We start from the raw sequence: 27,395 nt of genomic DNA, 5'->3' as shown, positions 1-27,395 counted from the left end.
AGCCGAGGACACCCTGGCTGACCTAACCCTCCCTCCCCCCGGGCGACGCACGGCCAATTGAGCGCCGCCCCCTGGGAGCTCCCATCTTCGGTCGGCAAAGGAATAGCCTGGACTCGAACTTGCGACGTCCAGACTATAGGACGCATCCTGCACTCTACGCAAGTGCTTTTACTGGATGCGCCACTCGGGAGCCCCCTGTGTTGCTGACAGTTTTGTCTTGTTTTGCATGCTGGTGCTTGGCTGCACACAGGAGAAGTGTGTGCAGTACTGGCCCTCGGAGAGCACTCTGAGCTGCGGTGACATCACCATAGAGCTGAAGAAGGAGGAGGAGAGCGAGAGCTACACCGTGAGGGACCTGCTCGTATCCAACAACCGAGTGAGTAACCCTGACACCCCTGAACCCCCCCAAACACCACCGAGGACCCCAGCCCCCGATGAGCTGGGTACTGAGCCTACAGCCACAATATTCTACAGTGTATTTTACCCTAGTGCGGTCTGTGTGTAACCAGAGTCTCTGTCTGTCTCTCTGCAGGAGAATAAGAGCCGGCTGGTGCGTCAGTTCCATTTCCACGGCTGGCCGGAGGTGGGGATCCCTGCAGACGGCAAGGGGATGATCAACCTGATCGCAGCCGTCCAGAAACAGCAGCAGCAGTCTGGCAACCACCCCTTCACTGTGCACTGCAGGTCTGTACAGAGCAATACTCACCACCCCTTCACTGTGCACTGCAGGTCTGTACAGAGCAATACTCACCACCCCATCATTGTGCACTGCAGGGCTGTACAGAGCAATACTGTCCACCCCATCATTGTGCACTGCAGGGCTGTACAGAGCAATACTGACCTTATGCTGATGCAGGCTCTGTGTGTTATTGATTCTAACAGCTCTTGTTGCCTCAGTGCTGGTTCCCCAGTACAGTGTGTCTGTCCTGTCCGTCTGTACTGTAACCTGTGTACAGTGTGTCTGTCCTCTCTGTCTGTACTGTAACCTGTGTACAGTGTGTCTGTCCTGTCCGTCTCTACTGTAACCTGTGTACAGTGTGTCTGTCCTCTCTGTCTGTACTGTAACCTGTGTACAGTGTGTCTGTCCTGTCCGTCTGTACTGTAACCTGTGTACAGTGTGTCTGTCCTGTCCGTCTGTACTGTAACCTGTGTACAGTGTGTCTGTCCTCTCTGTCTGTACTGTAACCTGTGTACAGTGTGTCTGTCCTCTCTGTCTGTATTGTAACCTGTGTACAGTGTGTCTGTCCTGTCTGTACTGTAACCTGTGTACAGTGTGTCTGTCCTCTCTGTCTACTGTAACCTGTGTACAGTGATTAAGATTGTTAGCCCTCTTGTCTCCTCTCAGTGCTGGCGCGGGCCGCACCGGTACCTTCTGTGCCCTGAGCACTGTGCTGGAGAGGGTGAAAGCAGAGGGGATCCTGGACGTCTTTCAGACTGTGAAGAGCCTTCGACTGCAGAGACCACACATGGTCCAAACACTGGTAACCAAGCCTTTACTGTTTGTCAGGGGTTCACTTGGTTCAGATCAGTCCTAAACCACATACATGCCTTGCTTTGAGAGGAGAAGCAGGTCGTTGGAACCCATTTATTTCCAGCGTTAATGAGATGCAGCTCTGCAATCAGAGGCTCTTGGGTGCCGTGTAGTTTTTTAGATTCCGTGTGGCTTGCGGTTCTCATGACCTAGACTGCAGCCCCCTCTCTGGACACAAAGCAAAGGTAGCATCAGTAATCTAAACAGTGGCAGCATTCAAATCTTCTGTTGCTTAAACATGTTTATAATTGATTGGCTCCTCGTACATCAAACACTGCAGAGCAGTAGAGCTCTATGTGAAAGATACTTCCACACAACACTGCAGAGCTGTATACAGGTTTATAGGAAAGACAACTCAACACTGCAGAGCTGCATAGATTGATATTACAAAGCTTCAGATAAACAAACCAGATAACTTGTTTTTGAAGGTTCTGTACCGTTAGCAGTTTGTTTATACTGTTCCAAAATAAGTGGTGCAAACTGTGGTGAATGTTTTGTAAATAGGCTGTGAATATCTTTGTGTAATTAGTGCTGAAGTATTTCATGAAGTGCATTGCCTGTTTCCCTTTCAGGAGCAGTATGAATTCTGTGCTGAAGTATTTCATGAAGTGCATTGCCTGTTTCCCTTTCAGGAGCAGTATGAATTCTGTGCTGAAGTATTTCATGAAGTGCATTGCCTGTTTCCCTTTCAGGAGCAGTATGAATTCTGTGCTGAAGTATTTCATGAAGTGCATTGCCTGTTTCCCTTTCAGGAGCAGTATGAATTCTGTGCTGAAGTATTTCATGAAGTGCATTGCCTGTTTCCCTTTCAGGAGCAGTATGAATTCTGTGCTGAAGTATTTCATGAAGTGCATTGCCTGTTTCCCTTTCAGGAGCAGTATGAATTCTGTGCTGAAGTATTTCATGAAGTGCATTGCCTGTTTCCCTTTCAGGAGCAGTATGAATTCTGTGCTGAAGTATTTCATGAAGTGCATTGCCTGTTTCCCTTTCAGGAGCAGTATGAATTCTGTTACAAGGTGGTGCAGGAGTACATCGATGCCTTTTCTGACTACGCCAACTTCAAGTAGACAGACGGACGGACGGACACGCCCGCTCGCGGACTAGAGAGATGCCTTGAATATTTTGTAATATTGTATTTGTTAATATACCCGAACCTGTGTATATACTCCTGTTGATTTAAGAAGCTGGTACAGTAAGCTTTAATATTAGCTGGAGATTTTATATGTAGCATAGACTTAGCATATTATATATAGATATATATATATATAGATATAGATAGTCTTTTTGAACTTTTAAAGAGGAGGAGAAAGGGGACAAAGAACAGTTTTATTATGGGGGGGTTGGAGTCATCTTGATTTTCATTTTAATATGAGATCTCTTCACTGCTGGGGGAGTCGCACTGTTTTTAGTTTACACTATAAGCGCTTTGCCTTGCTGGAGTCGACCCGCACTGCAGAACGATGTCTCAACTGCATCCACCTCAAAACTACAATCCAATGGAACATTGCTGCCTGATAGCAATCTCCCCCCTTTCCACAACCTGGGAGCGGGTTTCCTCATACCGTACATTCATTTCAAATAGAGCAGGGTTGCATTGTGGGAAGGAATGCGGGTCTGTGGCAGACACATTGAACATGCGTTCCGGGACACCGAGCTGCTCAGCTTCTGGCTCGGTTGAACTTTTTCCCTTCCAGCCTTTCCGAAATCCAGGACTTCAATTCAAATCAGTCTTTATCCAGGAAGTGATGCGCTGGTGAAACTGTTACCCAGAGTTTTGTCAGAGATAACTTTAGCAAGACAATGACTGTAAATGCAGCCCTTTATTCTCAGAGTGTAGGGTCTATTCTCCATAATCTAAGAATCATTCCAATCCAGGGCCAAATGATCCCAATCCGAGGAGGTGTCTGCTGTACGACCAGATTTGACTGCAGTCCAACTGCAGTTTAACACAAGTCGGGGGCCAGTTCATTTTGACAGCTCAATCTGGACCTTGTTTGTTCTATCCATGGACCGGATCACAACAAGCGGAGCACAGACCAAACTTCAGAGATCAGAACAGCAGCGATGACTGCGACGTATACAGCTCCTTACCCCACAACGCATCTCCAAGAGGAAAGCTGACATTCCACGACCCCTTTTTTCTGGGGCCAGATGTTTTTGTTTTGTTTTTTAAAAGTATTTTGTAGTGTTTGGGGTTTTTTTTCCATTTGTAATTATTATTATTATTATTTTTTTAAAAAACAGCGTTTCTTCAGTTACTGCTTAATGTGAGTAAAGAACTCTACTACTAGAAAACAGGACCAGTATTTTTGAAGTGCAGTTTTAACTTTTCTTTTGTTTTTACCAATTGCAAATGATTTTAATTGATTTCTTTACCAATTTTGTCCTTTGTGAATGTATCTCTTTTGAGTGTCTGCAGGATCAGTATGTACCATGAACTATCAATGAATGTCTGGCAGATATTGACAGCAGTGTCACAGGGCTCCTCTAGAGGGCACCATTGTTGCTGTTTTAAAAATGGTGGTGTGTGAAAATAACACTGATCAGTGCGACAGTGCCCGATGCTAGCTAACGTTCTTTTGAATACCGACGCTAACTTTTAACATGCACTCCCTCCTGAGCCAGAGATCAGGCGATGCTTGTCTGCATGCTTAAAAATGTTGGAAATGTTTTCTGTGTTTTTTTTTTTTTTTTAAACAATAAAATGCAAATCAGTCGGTGGCCATGTTCTACCTTTTAACTTTTTATTTGTGTTTGTTTTCATAGTCTAAAGCAGCAATTCCAAAGAGGGATAGAACTGTCACAGTTACGGCTTGTGATTGGTCAATTTGTTGTGTCTTTCAAAAGAGGCAATACAAGAATCCGGTAACAAATCTGTTGTTGTTTTAAACCTGTGAGGTGTTTTGTATTGTAATTGTAGTTGTAATGATAAACAGAATGTTAAAATGCCGTGTTCAGCTTTGCCTCACACACACACACACACACACACACACACACACACACACACACTGAGACACACACACACACACACTGAGACACACACACACACACACTGAGACACACAGACACACACACACACACAGACACACACACTGAGACACACACACACACACTGAGACACACACAGACACACACACTGAGACACACACACACACACTGAGACACACACACACACACACACCCAGCAATGAAGCATCTCATTGGTTCATAGCTTTCATATTTTAGTAAACCTAGTAAGCAGTGAGCTGGTTGCTGAGTTTTATTCTGGATGGTTTGGAGGGGGGGTTCTCTAGTGTTTGGAGGGGGGTTCTCTAGTGTTTGGAGGGGGCGTTCTCTAGTGTTTGGAGGGGGGGTTCTCTAGTGTTTGGAGGGGGCGTTCTCTAGTGTTTGGAGGGGGCGTTCTCTAGTGTTTGGAGGGGCGTTCTCTAGTGTTTGGAGGGGGCGTTCTCTAGTGTTTGGAGGGGGCGTTCTCTAGTGTTTGGAGGGGGCGTTCTCTAGTGTTTGGAGGGGGCGTTCTCTAGTGTTTGGAGGGGGCGTTCTCTAGTGTTTGGAGGGGGCGTTCTCTAGTGTTTGGAGGGGGGTTCTCTAGTGTTTGGAGGGGGCGTTCTCTAGTGTTTGGAGGGGGCGTTCTCTAGTGTTTGGAGGGGGCGTTCTCTAGTGTTTGGAGGGGGCGTTCTCTAGTGTTTGGAGGGGGCGTTCTCTAGTGTTTTTTGGGGGGGGTGGGGTTCTTGCCTGTGATTGTACCCGTGTATGAGCAGTGCTCCAGTGGCTGTGTACTCTTATCTCAGTCCGGCGCGCGGAAATCAGAAGGAGCGATGCAGATCTGTCGGCCAAACTGCCGTTTACAAGCATCTCTCCATCTTTCTTGAGAAATCAAAAACCTTGAAGATATCACACGTCTCTTAACGGCTGTGTACCACAGGCCTCTTCATGACGAGATCACGTCTCTTAACAGCTCTGTATCACAGGCCTCTTCATGAAGAGATCACGTCTCTTAACAGCTCCGTATCACAGGCCTCTTCATGAAGAGATCACACGTCTCTTAACAGCTCCGTATCACAGGCCTCTTCATGAAGAGATCACGTCTCTTAACAGCTCCGTATCACAGGCCTCTTCATGAAGAGATCACACGTCTCTTAACAGCTCCGTATCACAGGCCTCTTCATGAAGAGATCACACGTCTCTTAACAGCTCCGTATCACAGGCCTCTTCATGAAGAGATCACACGTCTCTTAACAGCTCTGTATCACAGGCCTCTTCATGAAGAGATCACACGTCTCTTAACAGCTCTGTATCACAGGCCTCTTCATGAAGAGATCACGTCTCTTAACAGCTCTGTATCACAGGCCTCTTCATGAAGAGATCACGTCTCTTAACAGCTCTGTATCACAGGCCTCTTCATGAAGAGATCACACGTCTCTTAACAGCTCTGTATCACAGGCCTCTTCATGAAGAGATCACATGTCTCTTAACAGCTCTGTATCACAGGCCTCTTCATGAAGAGATCATGTCTCTTAACAGCTCTGTATCACAGGCCTCTTCATGAAGAGATCACACGTCTCTTAACAGCTCCGTATCACAGGCCTCTTCATGAAGAGATCACGTCTCTTAACAGCTCTGTATCACAGGCCTCTTCATGAAGAGATCACACGTCTCTTAACAGCTCCGTATCACAGGCCTCTTCATGAAGAGATCACACGTCTCTTAACAGCTCCGTATCACAGGCCTCTTCATGAAGAGATCACGTCTCTTAACAGCTCTGTATCACAGACCTCTTCATGAAGAGATCACGTCTCTTAACAGCTCTGTATCACAGGCCTCTTCATGAAGAGATCACGTCTCTTAACAGCTCCGTATCACAGGCCTCTTCAGGTGACCTGCACTCTGCGAGGATGCTGATAGAATACGTCCTGGACATTGTAACTGTGCATTGTATTGTATTGCAGAATAACCAAATACAGAAACCTGTTTCTACCACATCTCTTATTGGACTTCGTACTCTAGAACACCCTGTGTCTGGACAAATGCTCTAGAACATGGATATGGGGTGGGTGCTCTAGAACATTTTAAGCACATCGCTGGATCAATTTGCCAAAAAATTGTCCATCGTGTTAATAAAACTGTCAGCCTTGTATACTAAACACCAATTTATAAAAGCTGCAGCGATTTCCCCTCATGGATACCTTGAAGCCAGAACGACACAAATCACACAGTAGGTTCAGAAGGACAGCGAGTGCCCTGGGATGGGCAATAACACAACACCTCCAGGGAGGTGTTTCTGGCTTCGCTTGGTTTCTCTTTTTTTTTTTTTTTTTTTTTTTGGGAGGGGGGGGTCTAGTTCTAGTTTTGTCACAGCCCTCACTGACATAATTATGAGTTGCAACAGTGTCTCTCCAGCACTTTCCCAGAGTATTTACCGATTCTTAGGCTTTTAAATCTTTTTTGTATAAAGTTTTATTTATATTTTTATTCATAAGTTTGTCTTTTGTTTTTGAAAGAAATATATAATAATCGGCCGGGACCATTTTGATTTTTAGATGTTTTCTTCATGTTTTTTTTATTTAATCATTTTTTGTTTCATGTTTTTGTTAATCAAAAGTTTTTAAAAAGTAAATAAATAAAGTGCCAAACGGCCTTTCTAAGTGAAATACTGTTTCAACCTCTAATAAAAATGCTTGAGATTTTGTCACCTTCCTCGCTGACTCAGTGGTCATTTCTTAGATTCAGCGTAACTTCCTCAAAGTGTACCGTTTCCCAGCTTGTTAGAGCCAACAGTGTGGGCGGCTGGTGCAGGGTAATACTCCCCAGCTTTGATCTTCTGTTGCTCAGTCCTCACAGAAACCACGCCTGCACCTCAGCTCTTTATCACTTTCTGTGATTTCTTTGTATTAAAATAAGACAATTTGCCCGCAGCTCATTTTTTGTATGTATTTGTATCTATATATCTACTGTATCTGTCTATCTACAGCTGTGCATCGCCCTATATAATGAAGTAATTTTCCTTCATGAAGTTGCATGAAACCTGTTGAGTAATGTTACATTAACGTATTGAATTACATTCCGCTTTCCATATACTTAATGAAACAATGACTTGAAATATTGTACTACTATTATGGCTTCTGGTAGAGTTTTGCAATATTATTTTGTAGTATCTTTGATTACGTGATGTTAAATGAAAGATCTATATATATATAATGTAAAATTCTAGGTGATGCAAAACTTTTGGCCATAGCTGTGTATATCTATCCATCTTCTTGTGAGACTGAGGCAGTTTGAACCTTTGACCTGTTCAGTTTAGTTGTAATCCTGGTTAATCTTGTATAATCAGATTCGATGTTTCACAATTGATTTGGGAATTACTAAAGCATTTGTGTTCTAAACTAAGAAGGGTGTGGGGTGTGAAATAGTCCACCTCAGGCAGATCACTTAGAAATGTTTTTTGTTGAAGTTACAGCATTGAAACTGAGAAAGAAGGAGCACTTTAAGGAACGAGTATCCAGCACAGTGTCCAGTTATGTTATACTAATACTATTATACTGTGCTGTGCTGTGCAGAGCTGTTTCCACTCAAATCGATGCACTTAAAATGGGATTCAGTAGGACAGACTGTTTAAAGACTCACTGAAATGGCAGCACCTCCTACAGCACGTGCCCTCCAGCACCATGCCAGCTGCACTCTCCTCCGAGGAAGTGAGAGCGAGTGCCCCCTTGTGGCTTACATCACTTCCTGCTGCCCTTGATTGTCCAGTCCAAGCACTGACCAGGCCCAGCCTTGCCCACTGAAATATGACTTGGTCAGAATTGTGAGCATAATGATTTGAGGGGAAACCGATTTATCTCGTGCAGATTTCTGAAAAGGAATAGTTTGCACACATCACTCAGACTTTATATAGCTGGAGAAGGACCCTGACTCTCCATGATAGTCCTTAATAATGAAAGAAAGGGTGTGTGTTCCCATTGTTCGAGTGGAAAATTATTAAACCTGCTGAGATAGGAGGTTGCAGTGAAGGACAGCCTGCACCTCTGTATTGCCCCTGAATGCTGATTGAAACCCAGGGACAGCCATCTAGGCTGCGGCTAATTCATTTTTAAATTGAGTGCCAATATTCTTAAAGGGAGCCATGAAGACAGGTCAGTGGACGGTGTGTTTCTAGTGGCGAGGGAGAGTCCAGCTTTTACACGAGAATGCATTAAGACAATGGGTCTGTTGAATTCTTTATGCACACAATAAATGGACTTGCTTGCACTGTTTCCTCTTGTGCACAATGCTGCAGAGCCTGGTTTAAAAGGGAGTCTTTGGAACAATTGAACAACCTCATCGTTAGGAGTTTGGACCAGTCTGAAAAGGAATGGGGTCTTTTTTTTTTTTTTGAATGGTCATTTAAAGGTGGTCCGGTGTTTTTAAATATAGCTTTTACATGTTGCGATGGTTATGTGTCTGGACACATACAGTTGATTAATTACAATAAGGCTTGGTGCAGAAATCTCAGTAACAAAACAGAACCAGTAAAGCGTTGTTCAGACTCGCTGTTCTTAAACTCCTAACCCGGGACCCGTAGAGAGGAATGGGGTCAGCTGAGCCAATTTTCATTTACTAGCCAGGGCCAGCACAGGTACATCTCAATAGTACAAGCACTGACACAAAGAGAGACCGAAACATTGCATACTCAATAAGATATAATAACAGTACAGTAATACATTTATTCCAAACATTAACGAATCAGCTGCTGTTCATAATGTCTGCGTCGCTCATCTTTATTGTACTCCTGATTCTCATGAGGTAGTGATCAGATATCACAAGCTGAGACAGTGGCACATCTGCCAAAGCTCGGAGTTACCGATAAAGCTTAGGCCATCAATATATATATATATTCAAAAATGTATTACACACATACAGTGCCTTGCGAAAGTATTCGGTCCCCTTGAACTTTGCGACCTTTTGCCACATTTCAGGCTTCAAACATAAAGATATGAAACTGTAATTTTTTGTGAAGAATCAACAAGAAGTGGGACACAATCATGAAGTGGAACGAAATTTATTGGATATTTCAAACTTTTTTAACAAATAAAAAACTGAAAAATTGGGCGTGCAAAATTATTCAGCCCCTTTACTTTCAGTGCAGCAAACTCTCTCCAGAAGTTCAGTGAGGATCTCTGAATGATCCAATGTTGACCTAAATGACTAATGATGATAAATAGAATCCACCTGTGTGTAATCAAGTCTCTGTATAAATGCACCTGCACTGTGATAGTCTCAGAGGCCCGTTTAAAGTGCAGAGAGCATTATGAAGAACAAGGAACACACCAGGCAGGTCCGAGATACTGTTGTGGAGAAGTTTAAAGCCGGATTTGGAAACAAAAAGATTTCCCAAGCTTTAAACATCCCAAGGAGCACTGTGCAAGCGATAATATTGAAATGGAAGGAGTATCAGACCACTGCAAATCTACCAAGACCTGGCCGTCCCTCTAAACTTTCAGCTCATACAAGGAGAAGACTGATCAGAGATGCAGCCAAGAGGCCCATGATCACTCTGGATGAACTGCAGAGATCTACAGCTGAGGTGGGAGACTCTGTCCATAGGACAACAATCAGTCGTATACTGCACAAATCTGGCCTTTATGGAAGAGTGGCAAGAAGAAAGCCATTTCTTAAAGATATCCATAAAAAGTGTTGTTTACAGTTTGCCACAAGCCACCTGGGAGACACACCAAACATGTGGAAGAAGGTGCTCTGGTCAGATGAAACCAAAATCGAACTTTTTGGCAACAATGCAAAACATTATGTTTGGCGTAAAAGCAACACAGCTCATCACCCTGAACACACCATCCCCACTGTCAAACATGGTGGTGGCAGCATCATGGTTTGGGCCTGCTTTTCTTCAGCAGGGACAGGGAAGATGGTTAAAATTGATGGGAAGATGGATGGAGCCAAATACAGGACCATTCTGGAAGAAAACCTGATGGAGTCTGCAAAAGACCTGAGACTGGGACGGAGATTTGTCTTCCAACAAGACAATGATCCAAAACATAAAGCAAAATCTACAATGGAATGGTTCACAAATAAACATATCCAGGTGTTAGAATGGCCAAGTCAAAGTCCAGACCTGAATCCAATCGAGAATCTGTGGAAAGAACTGAAAACTGCTGTTCACAAATGCTCTCCATCCAACCTCACTGAGCTTGAGCTGTTTTGCAAGGAGGAATGGGCAAAAATTTCAGTCTCTCGATGTGCAAAACTGATAGAGACATACCCCAAGCGACTTACAGCTGTAATCGCAGCAAAAGGTGGCGCTACAAAGTATTAACTTAAGGGGGCTGAATAATTTTGCACGCCCAATTTTTCAGTTTTTTATTTGTTAAAAAAGTTTGAAATATCCAATAAATTTCGTTCCACTTCATGATTGTGTCCCACTTGTTGTTGATTCTTCACAAAAAATTACAGTTTCATATCTTTATGTTTGAAGCCTGAAATGTGGCAAAAGGTCGCAAAGTTCAAGGGGGCCGAATACTTTCGCAAGGCACTGTATATGTGCTATTAAAGCATTTAGACATAAATGCAACGCACTTTACGAAGTGCTTTCAAATTTAAATTCAACACTCAGGCACCCTCTCTATGTGCTGAAATACTGAACCGCTGTTGACCCAATGAACCCTGTATTGATTGGGTCTACTATAGTTAAACTATGGTAAATGCATAGTACATAAAGCATGGGAAAACTGATCAATTACTTTGCGAAATGACTGTGGTAAACTTGAATGAGGTATTGCTGTACAGGTAAAATTGAGAGGTTAAAAAACATTTACCACTCTGGTGCTTTGTATCTAACATTGCAAGAAACAGAAGTTTCCATTGTACACTATGTGCACTTGTGCGCTACATGCTGGTTCCCTGTATAAACACGGCTGTGATCCTGTTCTGCTGCTATTCCGGTACATTGTCAGCTCCAGACAGGAGAGAGCGTGGACCTGCCTGCTAACATGACTCTGAGTGAGCAATCCAATAAAACACACAGAGCGGACTGAGAGAGCGATCCCCGACAATCCGGCACGGTGGACCTCCGCTCTGATCTTTTAATTAACAAACACGGCAAGAGGAAATAAGCTATCGACCCCCCCGGCACTGTTAGCCCATGGCCCCTGGGTCAATGACTGTCAACAACCATGTTTGTTTAAGTTCAGGCTGATTTCCTCTCACGCCAAAACTGCGGAATTAATTGGAGGTCATATTTATTCACAATAACCACTTTCCCACTGCTGTCTGATTGCACTTCAGCACCTGAGCACCTTCATTTCAATTACAGCAGACAAGTATTGATCTGCAGCAAATTATACTCTCCATAAACCTCTATGCTTAGTTCATCTTTGCAATTAACATACTTGCAATTACAGTACCACAGCTAAAAATATACTGTACTGTGCAAAAGTTTTAGGCAGGTGTGAAAAAATACTGTAAAGTAAGAATGCTTTCAAAAATAGACATGTTAATAGTTTATATTTATCAATTAACAAAATGCAAAGTGAGTGAACAGAAGAAAAATCTACATCAAATCAATATTTGGTGTGACCACCCTTTGCCTTCAAAACAGCATCAATTCTTCTAGGTACACTTGCACACAGTTTTTGAAGGAACTCGGCAGGTAGGTTGGCCCAAACATCTTGGAGAACTAACCACAGTTCTTCTGTGGATTTAGGCAGCCCCAGTTGCTTCTCTCTCTTCATGTAATCCCAGACAGACTCGATGATGTTGAGATCAGGGCTCTGTGGGGGCCATACCATCACTTCCAGGACTCCTTGTTCTTCTTTACGCTGAAGATAGTTCTTAATGACTTTCGCTGTATGTTTGGGGTCGTTGTCATGGTGCAGAATAAATTTGGGGCCAATCAGATGCCTCCCTGATGGTATTGCATGATGGATAAGTATCTGCCTGTACTTCTCAGCATTGAGGAGACCATTAATTCTGACCAAATCCCCAACTCCATTTGCGGACAGTAGATGGGTGTACCAGGGTCCCACTGTTTTCTGCCAATTCTGAGCTGATGGCACTGCTGGACATCTTCTGATTGCGAAGGGAAGTAAGCATGATGTGTCATTCATCTGCTGCAGTACGTTTCCTTGGCCGACCACTGCGTCTACGGTCCTCAACGTTGCCAGTTTCTTTGTGCTTCTTCAAAAGAGCTTGGACAGCACATCTGGAAACCCCTGTCTGCCTTGAAATTTCTGCCTGGGAGAGACCTTGCTGATGCAGTATAACTACCTTGTGTCTTGTTGCTGTGCTCAGTCTTGCCATGGTGTATGACTTTTGACAGTAAACTGTCTTCAGCAACCTCACCTTGTTAGCTGAGTTTGGCTGTTCCTCACCCAGTTTTATTCCTCCTACACAGCTGTTTCTGTTTCAGTTAATGATTATGTTTCAACCTACATATTGAATTGATGATCATTAGCACCTGTTTGGTATAATTGTTTAATCATACACCTGACTATATGCCTACAAAATCCCTGACTTTGTGCATGTGTACCTAGAAGAACTGATGCTGTTTTGAAGGCAAAGGGTGGTCACACCAAATATGGATTTGATTTAGATTTTTCTTCTGTTCACTCACTTTGCATTTAGTTAATTGATAAATATAATCTATTAACATGTCTATTTTTGAAAGCATTCTTACTTTACAGCATTTTTTCACACCTGCCTAAAACTTTTGCACAGTACTGTATGTTTTTCTATGTTTGTAGTTTTCCCCTGAGGAACTGGGAGGCAGGCAGTGTGGTCTAGTGGTTAGAGCTGGGGAACTGGGAGATAGTGTGGTCTACTGGTTAGAGTTGAGAGAATAGAAGGCATGCAATGTGGTCTAGTGGTTAGAGCTGAGGGACTGGGAGGGAGTGTGGTCTAGTGGTTAGAGCTGAGAGACTGGGAGGCAGTGTGGTCTATTGGTTAGAGCTGAGGAACTGGGAAGCAGTGTGGTCTAGTGGTTAGAGCTGAGGGACTGGGAGGCAGTGTGGTCTAGTGGTTAGAGCTGAGGGACTGAGAGGCAGTGTGGTCTAGTCTAGTGGTTAGAGCTGAGGGACTGGGAGGCAGTGTGGTCTAGTGGTTAGAGCTGAGGGACTGGGAGGCAGTGTGGTCTAGTGGTTAGAGCTGAGAGACTGGGAGGCAGTGTGGTCTATTGGTTAGAGCTGAGGAACTGGGAGGCAGTGTGGTCTAGTGGTTAGAGCTGAGGGACTGGGAGGCAGTGTGGTCTAGTGGTTAGAGCTGAGAGAATGGAAGGGAGGCAGTGTGGTCTAGTCTAGTGGTTAGAGCTGAGGGACTGGGAGGCAGTGTGGTCTAGTGGTTAGAGCTGAGGGACTGGGGGGCAGTGTGGTCTAGTGGTTAGAGCTGAGGGACTGGGAGGCAGTGTGGTCTAGTGGTTAGAGCTGAGGGGCTGGGAGGCAGTGTGGTCTAGTGGTTAGAGCTGAGGTGCTGGGAAGCAGTGTGGTCTAACGGTTAGAGCTGAGGGACTGGGAGGCAGTGTGCTGTAGTTGTTACAGAATTCTGTTTTTTTACATTGTCACATTGCGTGATGTGCACTGATTTCCAATGACATAACCACTGTAATATATCTGATCACTGGCCCACGATAACCCACTCAGACACCCATCACTCACCCTTCTTTATTCACCTTTATCTTTGGCAAGTCACTGACATGCTGTACATTTCCACCCTTTCTGAATACCCAGCTGTGTGGACTCCATCAGGAACGGGCTCACACAACTGCACCCATGAGATCCTCATCCAATCTACTGCAGAGCACATTTGTGTACGAAGAGGTTACCACGGTCAGAGTGGATACAGTCTGTTTAACGCACTAGTCAATGCGTCCTCTTGTTATTATTATTATTATTATTTGTTTATTTAGCAGACGCCTTTATCCAAGGTGACTTACACAGACTAGGGTGTGTGAACTATGCATCAGCTGCAGAGTCACTTACAATTTCGTCTCACCCGAAAGACGGAGCAAGTTAAGTGACTTGCTCAGGGTCACACAATGAGTCAGTGGCTGAGGTGGGATTTGAACCGGGGACCTCCTGGTTACAAGCCCTTTTTTTAACCACTGGACTACACAGCCTCCTTGAGATGTAATTGCTATTAGTGCTGGGAACCAGTGGGTTGATAATCAGGCCTTCCTCAGTGACGTGTGCTTGATTAATCAGTCAGATATTCCTATGCATAACTTTGCAGTCATTTTGTCTTGTTTAGACACTTCCAGTAATACGCATGCATGTTAAAACCATTTTAAGTTCAACTCTGTTTTATATCAGTTATGCTGCCACATAATAACCCTTCTCTGTCGATCGTTTTGTAACCACTTGGAGGTGGTTTGCTTCCTGTGAAATAATCAATGTCCAGTTTATTGTATTGTTTGTTACAAAATAACAAATAATACAACTTCAATTGAAAATGACATCATGGTTTGCGGTTTCCACAGCCCTGCATTTATTCTCCCTTTCTCTCATCAGAAGCCAGGATATACACTGAACGAATGAATGACCAAAGTGAAGCTCTACTGCACTAAAACAAAGTTTAGTAACTTAGTCTGGTAAAACCCTAGTGATGGGATAGCTAAGCACAGGCAAGCATGACCATTTACTGATCAGGAAGGTGAAAGTTCTGTCCAGGCTAATTGGTTCATCTCTCTGGATTGCTCAGAGTGAGAAACACAGTTTACACAGTGCAGGCTTCATCACCACCTTCAAGGAAATTCAAGCCCTGTTTAAACACAGGAGTTACCCTTTTGCTCGCTGGATACATTTTGAGAATGTTCCTGTCCAGTTTGCTCTCAGCACTGTGCAATCATTACTCACCACCGCTGACTTTATCCTTCATATTTCAACTTTGGCAGGCTCTGCAGTGTAAAGTATTGTCTAAGGGTGGGACGGAGCCATTACACAAAAAGAAAGCAGCTTGAGGACCCGCATTGTTTCCTGGCTCTACATTCAATCCCATCTACCCACATCAAGATGTATCTAAATTCAGTGATCAGCCTGGCAAATATTAAAACCCTGTGTGGAAGTCAGAATCGCACAGCAACTTCTTTTATTGACTTTCTGCTTGAATTAAAATACTTTTACAAATAAAATGCATTGTATGTGTTTTAGTAAGACTTTACCCAATTAGACCCCCCTGTGCAATCCCAGCAGTGACACACTTACAGTACTGCAGGTGTAGCATGTCTGGAGCAGGTCCAGGGTGAGAGAGCTTTGTTCAGAGATACAGGGCTCCCTCTTTATAACGCTGTGCTGGGGAGTCATACTGTAGTTAAGAGACCACGTCAATTATAACAGGAATTCAAGTACAGTACAATGTCATTATGGGACAAATAGGAGCCATGCCATACTGTCTTATAGCCTGCTCTATGCTATGAAGAGCTGCATTATAACGATGGAGTGCTGTATTAACCTCTATGGGTTTTCACTTGAAATAAAATATTTAACAACACTGGCCTTAGACTTGCAATTAACCTGCATTGACCATCACTGTGTTTGTGTACAACTGCTGACACCCAACACAGCACTGCTCCATAGCAAACCTGACAGCGGGACAAAAACAGAAATAAGAATTCCTTAATATATAGTATAGCAATGAAAATAATAAGAACCATTTCTTATCAGAAATACTGTAAAACAGTGTTGCCTGAACTACCTACAAGGTGGAACGGTGAAAGATAATACACTTAAAAAGAGGTTTCTGATATATAAAAAAAATCCTGAAACAGCATGTACGTCTCAGCTGTATGCACAGAAATATGTACCTGTGCTCAGCTATATATGCCAGTGCTGAATATCAACACCCCTGTTGGGAGCACTGGGATTTGAACCCAGGGGCGCCTGGCTCCTCAGCTCTAACACCTCGGCTACACCACCAGATGAGAGAGTGGCTGAGCACTGGGATTTGAACCCGGGGGCGCCTGGCTCCTCAGCTCTAACACCTCAGCTACACCACCAGATGAGAGAGTGCTGAGCACTGGGATTTGAATCAGGGACTGCACTGCACTCCAATGGTACCATATCTGCACTCAACTACAGTTACATTACAATAGGTCACTATACTGCTACACAGGAGTTAACATCACACTGTGTGTGTGGGGGTGTGTGTGAGGGGGTGTGTGTGTGTGAGGGTGTGTGTGTGTGTGTTTGTGTGTGTGTGTGTGTGTGTGTGAGGGGGTGTGTGAGGGGGTGTGTGAGGGGGTGTCAGGGGGTGTCAGGGGGTGTCAGGGGGTCTCTGGAGGGAGAGTCTTAGACCGTATTTGGATACGGAAATCAGAATCGACTGGCTCACAGCCCTCAATTCCCAGCAGAGGGATGACAAGCATCGCTGGAGATTGGCAGGGGATAAATAGGGAGGGAGGAGAGGGAGGGAGCAGAGACACACAGCCCTGGACAAAGACTCAGCGACACAGAGACACAGAGACACTGGAGGCTGCCTACTCACTCACTCACTCACTCACTCGCTCGCTCGATCGCTCAGCACAATCCTCTCCAGGTAAGAACAAGACTCTTCTCTCTGCATTCCTCCGCAGCTCTGCCTCCTGCACTGAACTGCTGTTAGATATTCTCCTGCCCTGGACTTGTTTGAATACAACTTAGGTCTGATTGTAAAAGTTAGAATTGCATTCTTGCCTGGCAGCCATTACAGTATATTATGGTATTGTATTGTGAGTGTTGTGCATTGTATTTGTGAGCTGCACTGAACACTTTGGTTTTGGGATGGATACCAGAACCTGTGAAACCTGTGACTGCTGCTGCCTTACCCAGACCTCTTACAGATCAGATCGAGCATAGCAAAGGATCTTACTCTGGTAAAACACTTACACTGAACTGAATGGAGGTAGTAGAGCATAGTTATACATACAGCTATATGACAATACAAAGTTATTTCCTGGAATAACCCTGTCTCACATGAGTTTAAACGTATGAAGGATGCTCTAGCTGAGCTGAATGCCTTCTCTCAGGACTGCACTCAGCATCCCTGAGTAGGGTTCTCTCAGGACTGCACTCAGCATCCCTGAGTAGGGTTCTCTCAGGACTGCACTCAGCATCCCTGAGTAGGGTTCTCTCAGGACTGCGCTCAGCATCCCTGAGTAGGGTTCTCTCAGGACTGCGCTCAGCATCCCTGAGTAGGGTAGTTGAGTAGCACTAGCACTGCTAATTCGTTAGTACAAACATCTCAGTGACAGCAGAGCGGGCTTCAAGTCTGCATAGTGCACAGTAAGGGGAATACAAGAGCACAGAGGGACACAATACAAGGAAGCACAGTCACTAAAGCTGGAGATACACAGACTACAATTTAGACACGAGCGATGAGGACGTTGTTTCTCATCATGTAAAAAAGCTAACGGGTGTCTTTTCTAATGGTAGGACAGTTTTCCTACAAAATACACCAAACAGAGATCCTGCTCTGCATTCATAATGCATTAATTTTGTAGGCATTGTGAGGTGCTTTAGAATCATGTTAATCTGACAAGCATCTACATTTGCATCTATTTCAAATCCAGTTTGAATACAATAAAAGAAAGTATTTTTTAATCCAAAGAATTTGTGCTCTACTGAGTAAAGTGAGAGATGTCAATGTCAATGAAACTCTTTCAGTTAGTTGAATGTTGAGCACACAAACAATGAAAAGTGATAACAATAATAATAATACTAATAATACTACTACTACTAATACTACTAATAATAGTTATTACAGTGCATTGTGATGTAATAGTTCCTTTCAGGTATTACAGCCCAGTGCTTTATCTTTTACACTTCAGAGCTTCATAATGTGCCACAGTGTTGTATTACAGCTGCCTTGCTCTGCGGGTTTGTTTCCCCATTACTGTGTGTGTGCGTGTCCTCATGTGTGTGTGTGTCCTTGTGTGTGTCCTTGTGTGTGTGTGTGTGTGTCCTTGTGTGTGTGTGTCCTTGTGTGTGTGTGTCCTTGTGTGTGTGTGTGTGTCCTTGTGTGTGTGTGTGTGTCCTTGTGTGTGTGTGTCCTCGTGTGTGTGTGTGTCCTCGTGTGTGTGTGTGTGTGTGTCCTTGTGTGTGTGTGTATGTGTGTGTCCTCATGTGTGTGTGTGTGTGTGTCCTTGTGTGTGTGTGTCCTCGTGTGTCCTCGTGTGTGTGTATGTGTCCTCGTGTGTGTGTGTGTTTGTCCTCGTGTGTGTGTGTGTGTCCTCGTGTGTGTGTGTGTGTCCTTGTGTGCATGCGTGTGTGTGTGTCCTCATGTGTGTGTGTGTGTGTGCGTGTGTGTGTCCTCATGTGTGTGCGTGTGCGTGCGTGTGCGTGTGTATGTGTCCTTGTGTGTGTGTCCTTGTGTGTGTGTGTCCTCGTGTGTGTGTGCATGTGTGTGTGTGTGTGTGTGTGTGCGTCTTCATGTGTGTGCGTGTGTGTGTGTCCTCGTGTGTGTGTGTGTCCTCATGTGTGTGTGTGTGTGTCCTCGTGTGTGTGTGTGTGTGTGTGTGTGTGTGTGTGTGTGCGTGTGTGCGTGTGTGTGTGTGTGTGTGTGTGTCCTCGTGTGTGTGTTTGTGTGTGTGTGTGTGTGTTTGCAATGCCTTGTTTAGTGCCTTAGTGAACGCCTGCTTCACTGTATCTATTTCCTATTGATTTGGATAAAGGTTATTCTATCTTGTTTAGTAAATTGACAGGAAGCGTGTGCGGTGTTAATATCACAACATTGTCATTGTTCATTGAATATTGAGAAATTACTGTTAGCAGGAATGAGACCTTTTCTATGAGTCAGGTAAGAAGAGCATGCAAGTGAAAAGACAAAGAGCAAGCTGCTGCTGTGTATGACTGACTGAGCGGCTACAGAATAATAAGAAGAAGATGAGCATTCACCCAGCTCTACATACTGAGGATAAGATAAACCCCTAAGAGCAATGCTAGAGCGGTGTATGAATGTGTCACAATAGAGCTTGAATAGCAGCCCTATACTGTGTGTGCAGGCTGTATGATACTGTGCAGGCTGTATTATACTGTGCAGTCTGTATTATATGATTCTGTATGTGCAGTCTGTATGATACTGTGCAGGCTGTATGATACTGTGCAGGCTGTATGATACTGTGCAGGCTGTATTATATGATTCTGTATGTGCAGTCTGTATGATACTGTGCAGGCTGTATTATATGATTCTGTATGTGCAGTCTGTATGATACTGTGCAGGCTGTATTATATGATTCTGTATGTGCAGTCTGTATGATACTGTGCAGGCTGTATTATATGATTCTGTATGTGCAGTCTGTATGATACTGTGCAGGCTGTATTATATGATTCTGTATGTGCAGTCTGTATGATACTGTGCAGGCTGTATTATATGATTCTGTATGTGCAGTCTGTATGATACGGTGCAGTCTGTGTTATATTATATTATACTATGCAGTTTGTATTGTATTTGCTCTGATACATCTAGCTGGGATTATTTACTGAATTTTAAATAAGGCAATGCTGTCCTTTCAGCGACTTTAAAGAAGTCAAATAACACAAAGTGTGAAATCCCAGGCGGAGTGAAGTTCTTGTTTAAGGGAGAGCTTTATTATTTTCTCTCTCTTCCATATTTAACCTGATAACCATTTGTGATAAGGTATGTTTTAATAGCAGCGTTCATGATCATTGAACAATGCTAAAGCAGGGCTGACACGGTAACAGCCCCTTTTAATACTCCTCAAACTAGTGGGCAATAAAACCAAGCTGTTATTTGTTATAATATTTCTGTTTGGAGCAATGCAGTTTAACGGGTGCATAATGAACTTAAATAGAGACTAAAACTAGACCCTTGGAATGTCTGACATGCCAATCTCTCTATCGCATCCTCACTCTGACGTTCTCTCTCAGTTTTTATTAACAATTTCAGATCAGCTTTGTTCATGTAGGTTTCGCCAAAACAATCAAGTCAACAAGAAAGAGCTTAAAACGTGTTGAGAAACCTGCATGTATTAAATATATATTAGATGTGAAACCTGCGTGTATTAAATATATATTAGATGTGAAACCTGCGTGTATTAAATATATATTAGATGTGAAACCTGCATGTATTAAATATATATTAGATGTGAAACCTGCGTGTATTAAATATATATTAGATGTGAAACCTGCGTGTATTAAATATATATTAGATGTGAAACCTGCATGTATTAAATATATATTAGATGTGAAACCTGCATGTATTAAATATATATTAGATGTGAAACCTGCGTGTATTAAATATATATTAGATGTGAAACCTGCATGTATTAAATATATATTAGATGTGAAACCTGCATGTATTAAATATATATTAGATGTGAAACCTGCGTGTATTAAATATATATTAGATGTGAAACCTGCATGTATTAAATATATATTAGATGTGAAACCTGCGTGTTATTATACATATTAGATGTATATATCACAGAACAAACAGAACACAATGTCTTTCAGGCTATGGCAGGCTGCTACATATTCAGGAGCAAGTTCTGCTGTTTCCACTCACCTCTCCCAAAAACATTTGCAATGCTTTTTAATCTTTAAACTGACTGCAGAATTTGGGGAAGAATGTGTCCTTCCCTTTAATGTGTGTCTCAGTCTCTCACACTCTCTCCTCTCCCTGTGTTTCAGACCCCCTCTCCTGTTGCAATGGCCTGTCAGGGAAAACTCTTGGTGCTGCTGGCGGTGTTGCTGGCTTTGAGCGCTCAGCTATCCTCCGGGCAGCACTGGTCACACGGCTGGTACCCAGGGGGCAAGAGAGAGCTGGAGGGCTTGCAGTCCCCCGAGGTGATGCCCCTCATACACCTTACCACTCTATACACTGTGCCACCCCATACACTGTGCCACTCTATACACTGTGCCACTCTATACACTGTGCCACCCCATACACTGTGCCACTCTATACACTGTGCCACTCTATACACTGTGCCACTCCATACACTGTGCCACTCTATACACTGTGCCACCCCATACACTGTGCCACTCTATACACTGTGCCACTCCATACACTGTGCCACTCCATACACTGTGCCACTCCATACACTGTGCCACTCTATACACTGTACCACTCCATACACTGTGCCATACACTGTGCCACCCCATACACTGTGCCACTCCATACACTGTACCACTCTATACACTGTGCCACTCTATACACTGTGCCACTCCATACACTGTACCACTCCACACACTGTACCACTCCATACACTGTGCCATACACTGTGCCACCCCATACACTGTGCCACTCCATACACTGTACCACTCTATACACTGTGCCACTCTATACACTGTGCCACTCTATACACTGTGCCACTCTATACACTGTGCCACTCTATACACTGTACCACTCTATACACTGTACCATTCAGCTTTCCATTCATTTATACCCGTCTTTCTTTACTTACGTACAGCTCATTACTTTACGGTTCTCTTGCTTTTCAGGATTCAGATGAAGTAAAGTTGTGTGATGGAGACGAGTGCAGCTATCTGAGGCGTCCTCGAAAAAACATCTTGAGGAGTATTCTGGTGAGCATGGCCACTCAGAGCCAGTTTGATACAGGACTGCTCAGTAATGGCTTCTTAGTCATTAAAAGCTTGCAGTAAAAACATCTGTTTCAAAAATGAATGCTGTCAAAGTTGAGTTTCCCCAGGGAGCGATCTCAACTACTGAAGCATTCTAATATGGAAAGAAACATACAAAAACATATCCTAAAACATAATATATTTTGAAAATGTATTTAGAATATATATATATATATTGAAATGTGTTTAGAAGCATATTTAGAGCCATGCTGAAATGTGTTGCAAGCTGACTCAAATATATGGGAAATGATTATGGAATACATTGTACTATATGACATATATCATGGAAAGGAAATACGATGTATTGCAACATATTACACATATATCTGTGTGCTTGGAAATATACTGCAATATATTCTCTGTGAGCAGTCTGAGCAAATGTGATGGAAAGCAACACTATATACAGTAGATTGAACATGGGGACAGTCAGAGAGTCTCACACATGATCACTCACATGGGAACAAGACTGTATTGTTTATAGAGTTCTCTGTGTTTCTGATGAGTTCTCTGTGCTTCTGATGAGTTCTCTGTGCTTCTGATGAGTTCTTTGTGTTTCTGATGAGTGTGTTTCTGATGAGTTCTCTGTGTTTCTGATGAGTGTGTTTCTGATGAGTGTGTTTCTGATGAGTTCTCTGTGTTTCTGATGAGTTCTCTGTGTTTCTGATGAGTTCTCTGTGTTTCTGATGAGTGTGTTTCTGATGAGTTCTTTGTGTTTCTGATGAGTTCTCTGTGTTTCTGATGAGTGTGTTTCTGATGAGTTCTCTGTGTTTCTGATGAGTGTGTTTCTGATGAGTGTGTTTCTGATGAGTTCTCTGTGTTTCTGATGAGTTCTCTGTGTTTCTGATGAGTGTGTTTCTGATGAGTGTGTTTCTGATGATTTCTCTGTGTTTCTGATGAGTGTGTTTCTGATGAGTTCTCTGTGTTTCTGATGAGTTCTCTGTGTTTCTAATGAGTGTGTTTCTGATGAGGTCTCTGTGTTTCTGATGAGTGTGTTTCTGATGAGTTCTCTGTGTTTCTGATGAGTGTGTTTCTGATGAGTTCTTTGTGTTTCTGATGAGTGTGTTTCTGATGAGTTCTTTGTGTTTCTGATGAGTGTGTTTCTGATGAGTTCTCTGTGTTTCTGATTAGTGTGTTTCTGATGAGTGTGTTTCTGATGAGTTCTCTGTGTTTCTGATGAGTTCTCTGTGTTTCTGATGAGTTCTCTGTGTTTCTGATGAGTGTGTTTCTGATGAGTTCTTTGTGTTTCTGATGAGTTCTCTGTGTTTCTGATGAGTTCTCTGTGTTTCTGATGAGTGTGTTTCTGATGAGTGTGTTTCTGATGAGTTCTCTGTGTTTCTGATGAGTTCTCTGTGTTTCTGATGAGTTCTCTGTGTTTCTGATGAGTGTGTTTCTGATGAGTGTGTTTCTGATGATTTCTCTGTGTTTCTGATGAGTGTGTTTCTGATGAGTTTTCTGTGTTTCTGATGAGTTCTCTGTGTTTCTAATGAGTGTGTTTCTGATGAGGTCTCTGTGTTTCTGATGAGTGTGTTTCTGATGAGTTCTCTGTGTTTCTGATGAGTGTGTTTCTGATGAGTTCTCTGTGTTTCTGATGAGTGTGTTTCTGATGAGTGTGTTTCTGATGATTTCTCTGTGTTTCTGATGAGTGTGTTTCTGATGAGTTCTCTGTGTTTCTGATGAGTTCTCTGTGTTTCTAATGAGTGTGTTTCTGATGAGGTCTCTGTGTTTCTGATGAGTGTGTTTCTGATGAGTTCTCTGTGTTTCTGATGAGTGTGTTTCTGATGAGTTCTTTGTGTTTCTGATGAGTGTGTTTCTGATGAGTTCTTTGTGTTTCTGATGAGTGTGTTTCTGATGAGTTCTCTGTGTTTCTGATGAGTTCTCTGTGTTTCTGATGAGTTCTCTGTGTTTCTGATGAGTGTGTTTCTGATGAGTTCTTTGTGTTTCTGATGAGTTCTCTGTGTTTCTGATGAGTGTGTTTCTGATGAGTTCTCTGTGTTTCTGATGAGTGTGTTTCTGATGAGTGTGTTTCTGATGAGTTCTCTGTGTTTCTGATGAGTTCTCTGTGTTTCTGATGAGTTCTCTGTGTTTCTGATGAGTGTGTTTCTGATGAGTGTGTTTCTGATGATTTCTCTGTGTTTCTGATGAGTGTGTTTCTGATGAGTTTTCTGTGTTTCTGATGAGTTCTCTGTGTTTCTAATGAGTGTGTTTCTGATGAGGTCTCTGTGTTTCTGATGAGTGTGTTTCTGATGAGTTCTCTGTGTTTCTGATGAGTGTGTTTCTGATGAGTTCTTTGTGTTTCTGATGAGTGTGTTTCTGATGAGTTCTTTGTGTTTCTGATGAGTGTGTTTCTGATGAGTTCTCTGTGTTTCTGATGAGTGTGTTTCTGATGAGTGTGTTTCTGATGAGTTCTCTGTGTTTCTGATGAGTTCTCTGTGTTTCTGATGAGTGTGTTTCTGATGAGTTCTTTGTGTTTCTGATGAGTTCTCTGTGTTTCTGATGAGTGTGTTTCTGATGAGTTCTCTGTGTTTCTGATGAGTGTGTTTCTGATGAGTGTGTTTCTGATGAGTTCTCTGTGTTTCTGATGAGTGTGTTTCTGATGAGTTCTTTCTGTGTGTTTGTCTAAACAGGCTGACATGCTCACAAGGCAGATGCAGAGGAAGAAGTGACCTCCCCTCCCTCCCCTCCTCACACACTCAGAAGACCCTATGACCCCCTGAAGTCCAGGTCTGCACTGAGCTACAAACCAGGGACATGAAATCAGTTCATCAAAGTACCCCCTCCCCCCCGTCTGAATCCACATTACTGTAAGAGGAATGAAATTGTAATGCATTGTAAATCCAAAAAATAAAAAGATTTATTTTGCTACTTAGACCCAACCTGTCAACCTGACACCAATGTGAATGCATTTATTCCACGCTAATTATTAGTGTGTTTTACAAAGAGTCTGTGTTTATACCTGCTAGTCTGTGTGGAATGACTCTTTGATAATACCCACATAGGTAAACTGAGATCAAAGCTGAAGGGGGCATCTCATAAGACACCTTGTGTTTTACATCTTCACAATTCAGAACACTGTACATTTAAAAAAAAGTTACAATACAATACAGAATTGATCTCTTTCCTGGTGAATTAAGGGTTTTGTTTTTTATGAGGACACCCTTGGTTAACATGGAGCAAGACAAAAGACTGTTTGAGAAGTTACTTCAAATAGGACAAATGGGGTTAGTTGTGTTGTACTGACTTGTTTATAAAATGTATGCCATGACCCATAATTTCATCAGGAAATAAACTCCCACTTACATTCCTAATATATTCATTTCAAGTACAATTTATTTATGTATGTAATCTATGTCCGTTTTCTATGAGTCTTATGACTTAATGAATTATTTTCCCGGTAAAATAAACTACAAACTCAACCCATGTTCTTGCTTGAGTTATATTTTGAAACCACAGATCCCATAAATCATTCTCCATGAAGCCTTGTCAATACATATGAGCTTCTATAAAGTATTAAGGGAGTATTAATACTTGTGTTGGAGGTGGTACATGTGTGAAGTGTTAAGGGAGAGTTATTAATGGTGTTAGAGGTTGCTGTGTACCTCATGCCACTCCATGAAGCTACCGTTTGCAAGCTTGTCAGGCTCACCTGCTCACTGACTCCTACTGCAGAGATGTCTGGTACAGTCCTCTTCTCAGTCTGACTCAAAGAGGGGCTCTGAAATAAGAGCTTTTAATGACTGATCATATTCTGAAAGCAACCAGTCTCTTTTAAACAGGTGGTAGCTCCTGTTTCTCCTCTTCTCTGAAAACAGATAGTGTCTGTGGAATATGAAAAATTAGCCTGATGGTTGGCTGGACTAATTGAAACAAGACTGCTTTGAGGTTAGAAAGCCATTCAGTGCCCTGTTGCCAGTGTCCCTGTAATCAATGTCCACACTGATGGGATTAGCTCATTTGCAGCTCCTCTGAAGACGAGCTGATACTCTCGGTTTAGACCTGTGACCCAGTGCGTATGACATTGAAATCAGCTGTCAGCTCTTCAGGCATACAGTTGCTCAAAGTGGGAAAATTAAATCAACACCACAAGTCTTTTAAATCCCCTTCCCCGTAATCTAATGGTGCCGCCAAAAACTCTGTGGGATGAGTGACTGAATCTGATCTGATGGTGGAGTCGGGCAGAGAGGCATGAATCCATTCTTTTGACCTTCCAATGTAAAAACAGCTTTGCCCTATCACAATATTGGAAATCTTTTAATCAAAGTTCTTAAATGCCAAAAAATGAGGTATTGATGAGCAGAAAACAGTAATTATATGATGTGTGGAATGGAGCAGAATGAACTAATCACTGGAAATAATTGATTAACTATTGCACAGGGGTCAGCGGCAATTCCTGTTTGTGATCCTTGGTATTTCTGTCACTGATAAATGATTGGGTGAAACTGTGCGCTGACACTCTTAATATCTGAACTCTACCTCCAGTGCATGCTTGCCAGACAGCCTTTAAACCAAAAATAAAGGAGTTTAATAGTTTTAATATTGCTTTCAGTAGTTACCATCTTTTTTTTTTTTAAGACCGTTTACAAATGAAAGGAAGCCATTTGGCCCATCTTGCTAGTTTGGTTGTTAGTAGCTTATTGATCCCAGAATCTCATCAAGCAGCTTCTTGAAGGATCCCAGGGTGTCAGCTTCAACAACATTACTGGGGAGTTGGTTCCAGACCCTCACAATTATCTATGTAAAACAGTGCCTCTTATTTTCTGTTCTGAATGCCCCTTTATCTAATCTCCATTTGTGAGATCCTCTAGGATCCTTTCTCCAAGTAGATTGGTTCCTTTTTTTGTGGAACAGTCCACATACCAATAGTCATACATGTCCACACACACAAACAACCACATATACAGATAAACTCACACACACTCAGACACACATATACAGATAAACTCCACACATATACACATACACAGATAAACTCACATACACTCAGACATACAAACTCACACACACTCAGACAGACACACTCACAGATAAACTCACACACACTCAGACAGACACACTCACAGATAAACTCATACACACTCAGACAGACACACTCACAGATAAACTCACACACATTCAGACAGACACACTCACAGATAAACTCATACACACTCAGACAGACACACTCACAGATAAACTCACACACACTCAGACAGACACACTCACAGATAAACTCACACACATTCAGACAGACACACTCACAGATAAACTCACACACACTCAGACAGACACACTCACAGATAAACTCATACACATTCAGACAGACACACTCACAGATA

General features: G+C 42.8%; 2 protein-coding genes across 2 annotated transcripts in view; both read left to right on the top strand.

Moving 5' to 3' along the window:
• Positions 1–4,276, top strand: part of LOC117404025 (receptor-type tyrosine-protein phosphatase alpha) — a 55,485-nt gene extending 51,209 nt beyond the window's left edge. Inside the window, exons 20-23 of the mRNA XM_059024099.1 lie at positions 251–376; positions 533–684; positions 1,346–1,481; positions 2,524–4,276. Coding sequence (XP_058880082.1) covers positions 251–376; positions 533–684; positions 1,346–1,481; positions 2,524–2,598 — 489 coding nt within the window. The 3' untranslated portion in view covers positions 2,599–4,276. The remainder of the gene's footprint in view (positions 1–250; positions 377–532; positions 685–1,345; positions 1,482–2,523) is intronic.
• A 12,657-nt stretch (positions 4,277–16,933) lies between these two features.
• Positions 16,934–24,969, top strand: LOC117404111 (progonadoliberin-2). The gene is made up of 4 exons (XM_034006830.2): positions 16,934–17,041; positions 21,133–21,288; positions 21,943–22,026; positions 24,708–24,969. The coding sequence occupies exons 2-4, from the start codon at positions 21,151–21,153 to the stop codon at positions 24,744–24,746; spliced, it is 261 nt and encodes an 86-aa protein (XP_033862721.1). The 5' UTR covers positions 16,934–17,041; positions 21,133–21,150; the 3' UTR covers positions 24,747–24,969.
• The last annotated feature ends 2,426 nt before the right edge of the window (positions 24,970–27,395 follow it).

The sequence above is a fragment of the Acipenser ruthenus genome, chromosome 1, assembly GCF_902713425.1.
Source record: "Acipenser ruthenus chromosome 1, fAciRut3.2 maternal haplotype, whole genome shotgun sequence".
In the NCBI taxonomy this organism is placed as follows: domain Eukaryota; kingdom Metazoa; phylum Chordata; class Actinopteri; order Acipenseriformes; family Acipenseridae; genus Acipenser; species Acipenser ruthenus.
This window is presented reverse-complemented; position numbering and strand designations above follow the sequence as displayed.